The following is a 2,030-nucleotide window of genomic DNA, read 5'->3' as shown; positions in this document are numbered from 1 at the left end:
TATATGTGTCTCAATTTTTTCTAGTGTCGAATAGTCTTAGTTATTGGCCGTTGAAAAGCAGTGTACCGGTAGTGGCGTTTTGGCCGTTTAAGGGTTAATGTAGTTTAAGATAGTTTTCTTCAAAGTGAATCGGTTTCATAGTCATTAGTTTAAGTTAGTTAAAACAAAATTTGAAAAAAAACGACAAAGTGACTTTTTTTACATAAAAATTCATAACTCACGTAATTTTAAATTTTGTTAGCTAAACATGTAGGATACTCTTGAGATACTACACTTCAATAAAAAAATTACTGCATTATTTATGCTTCCAAAAAAGTATTTATTTTGCACAAAAATAGTTCATAAAAATTACAAAATACAAAAGTAACATAAAAAACAGTTTTCCATAGTTGTAATTAGTCTTTTGAACCTACACAGTCGCTGCAAAGGCCTGCGCGGTGCTCATGGCACATCGGGCGATTGCAAGTCCAGCAGTCCTTGTTGTCCTTGTTGCATTTGCAAATCAAACACCTTCTAGGTTTTTCTAACATAAGAATTTCAGAAGCACCGTCTAAATCCTCTTTAGATAATAAACTTACGTTTGAAATTGAATGAAAATCACTAATATCAATGGCACAAATTTTTGTTGAAAATCACTTTTCTGCTCACTGACGGCACAACGGGTATTAAATACCCCACATTTTTGCAAGGTCTACTACATGTGGACACGTGGTCCATTTTCTCGAATTTAGTACGGTTAATTCGAGCTCAAAAATTAGTTGTAGTATTTTTTACCCATAGTTCTAGTTCAGGATTAATAATGTAACGTGCTCCAACCTTTTTTCGGATATTATTTCTGATAAGAAAACTATTTTAACTTTATTATTAATAATTATATTATATTTATGAATTGCTGTTATTTTATGTTTCTACTTTAGATAATTTATATCAAATATATTGATATACAATCATCTTTTATTTTTAAGGCATCAACGAAAAGCTCGTTGGCGGAATATGTAAAGTTACTTCGATCACTTTACATCGTTACAGAGATACCACCTCTCAATCCTACGTGAAAAACTTGATAATTTCTTTATTAAAAGAACAATCTGAAGCAGCCGTCAAGCATATGTCAAGTGTTGTCTCAGAACAAGCTAACTGGCATAAAAATGTAGTACCTTCGTAAGTTACATTCCACTATATTTCGTATTGTTTATTAATAAACCTTATTTTCAACTCTATTATCGATTTAGATAATAATTGCAAATGGTTCATCTTATCTTTTTTTTTTAGGCACAACACAGCATTGACAGCACATCTAGCCCTAAAATGGAGTACCTTAATTGTCCTTCATGGAATCAGCAAAGGACCTGAACCAAATTATTCAGAGCTTCCAAAATTAATAGAAGCTCAGTCAAACCTCAGTGCCGCCGCTTTGGCTACAGGAGATACTAAACTATCTAGAAAAGTGTTTACTCTTCTCGTAAATCAGTGGAACGCTGTTAGCGGTATCCAGGAAAAATACGTGGAGAATTTAAGCAGTTTGGAGGCAAGCAGTGGCGTCATTGTTTTATCTAGCCTTCTCATGAAGTATTTGGTGGAGAGCAAACAGGATGAACTGGCCGAGAAACTTAAGGTGAGTTCAGTACTTAGAAAAACTTAATTCAGATTTTAGAAAAAATTATTATTATATTATTGATTAGAAAATCGCGCTGGGATTGTACTACATTTTTGCGGTTATTTAAAAACATGCGAATTTTTTCACATTTCCAATCTTTATAATTTTTACAGTTGAGATGTAGAACAATCCTTTTGGTGTCAGATTGTCCCCTGAATTTTAACAGATTTAAAGAAATGCACGGGTGCCAAGGCTTTTTTGTAGAAACTGTCTTGTTTACTTTTAATTGCTGTTATTAATGGGTTTACTTTATTTGGAATACACCGAACTCTCGCTTTCAGTTAAGTGTCGGGAGTTGCCTTCAAATGGCCTTGGACTGATTTCGGGGTGATAGAAACGTAAACAGTGAGGGCTGCCTGACTCGTTTCCAATT

The 2,030-nt window shown here is 33.6% G+C and overlaps 1 protein-coding gene across 1 annotated transcript in view; it reads left to right on the top strand.

Moving 5' to 3' along the window:
• Positions 1-2,030, top strand: part of LOC117167418 (eIF-2-alpha kinase activator GCN1) — a 45,412-nt gene that overhangs the window by 5,803 nt on the left and 37,579 nt on the right. The window contains exons 3-4 of the mRNA XM_033352367.1: positions 966-1,161; positions 1,273-1,615. Coding sequence (XP_033208258.1) covers positions 966-1,161; positions 1,273-1,615 — 539 coding nt within the window. The remainder of the gene's footprint in view (positions 1-965; positions 1,162-1,272; positions 1,616-2,030) is intronic.

The sequence above is a fragment of the Belonocnema kinseyi genome, chromosome 1 (assembly GCF_010883055.1).
Source record: "Belonocnema kinseyi isolate 2016_QV_RU_SX_M_011 chromosome 1, B_treatae_v1, whole genome shotgun sequence".
NCBI classification, from domain to species: domain Eukaryota; kingdom Metazoa; phylum Arthropoda; class Insecta; order Hymenoptera; family Cynipidae; genus Belonocnema; species Belonocnema kinseyi.
This window is presented reverse-complemented; position numbering and strand designations above follow the sequence as displayed.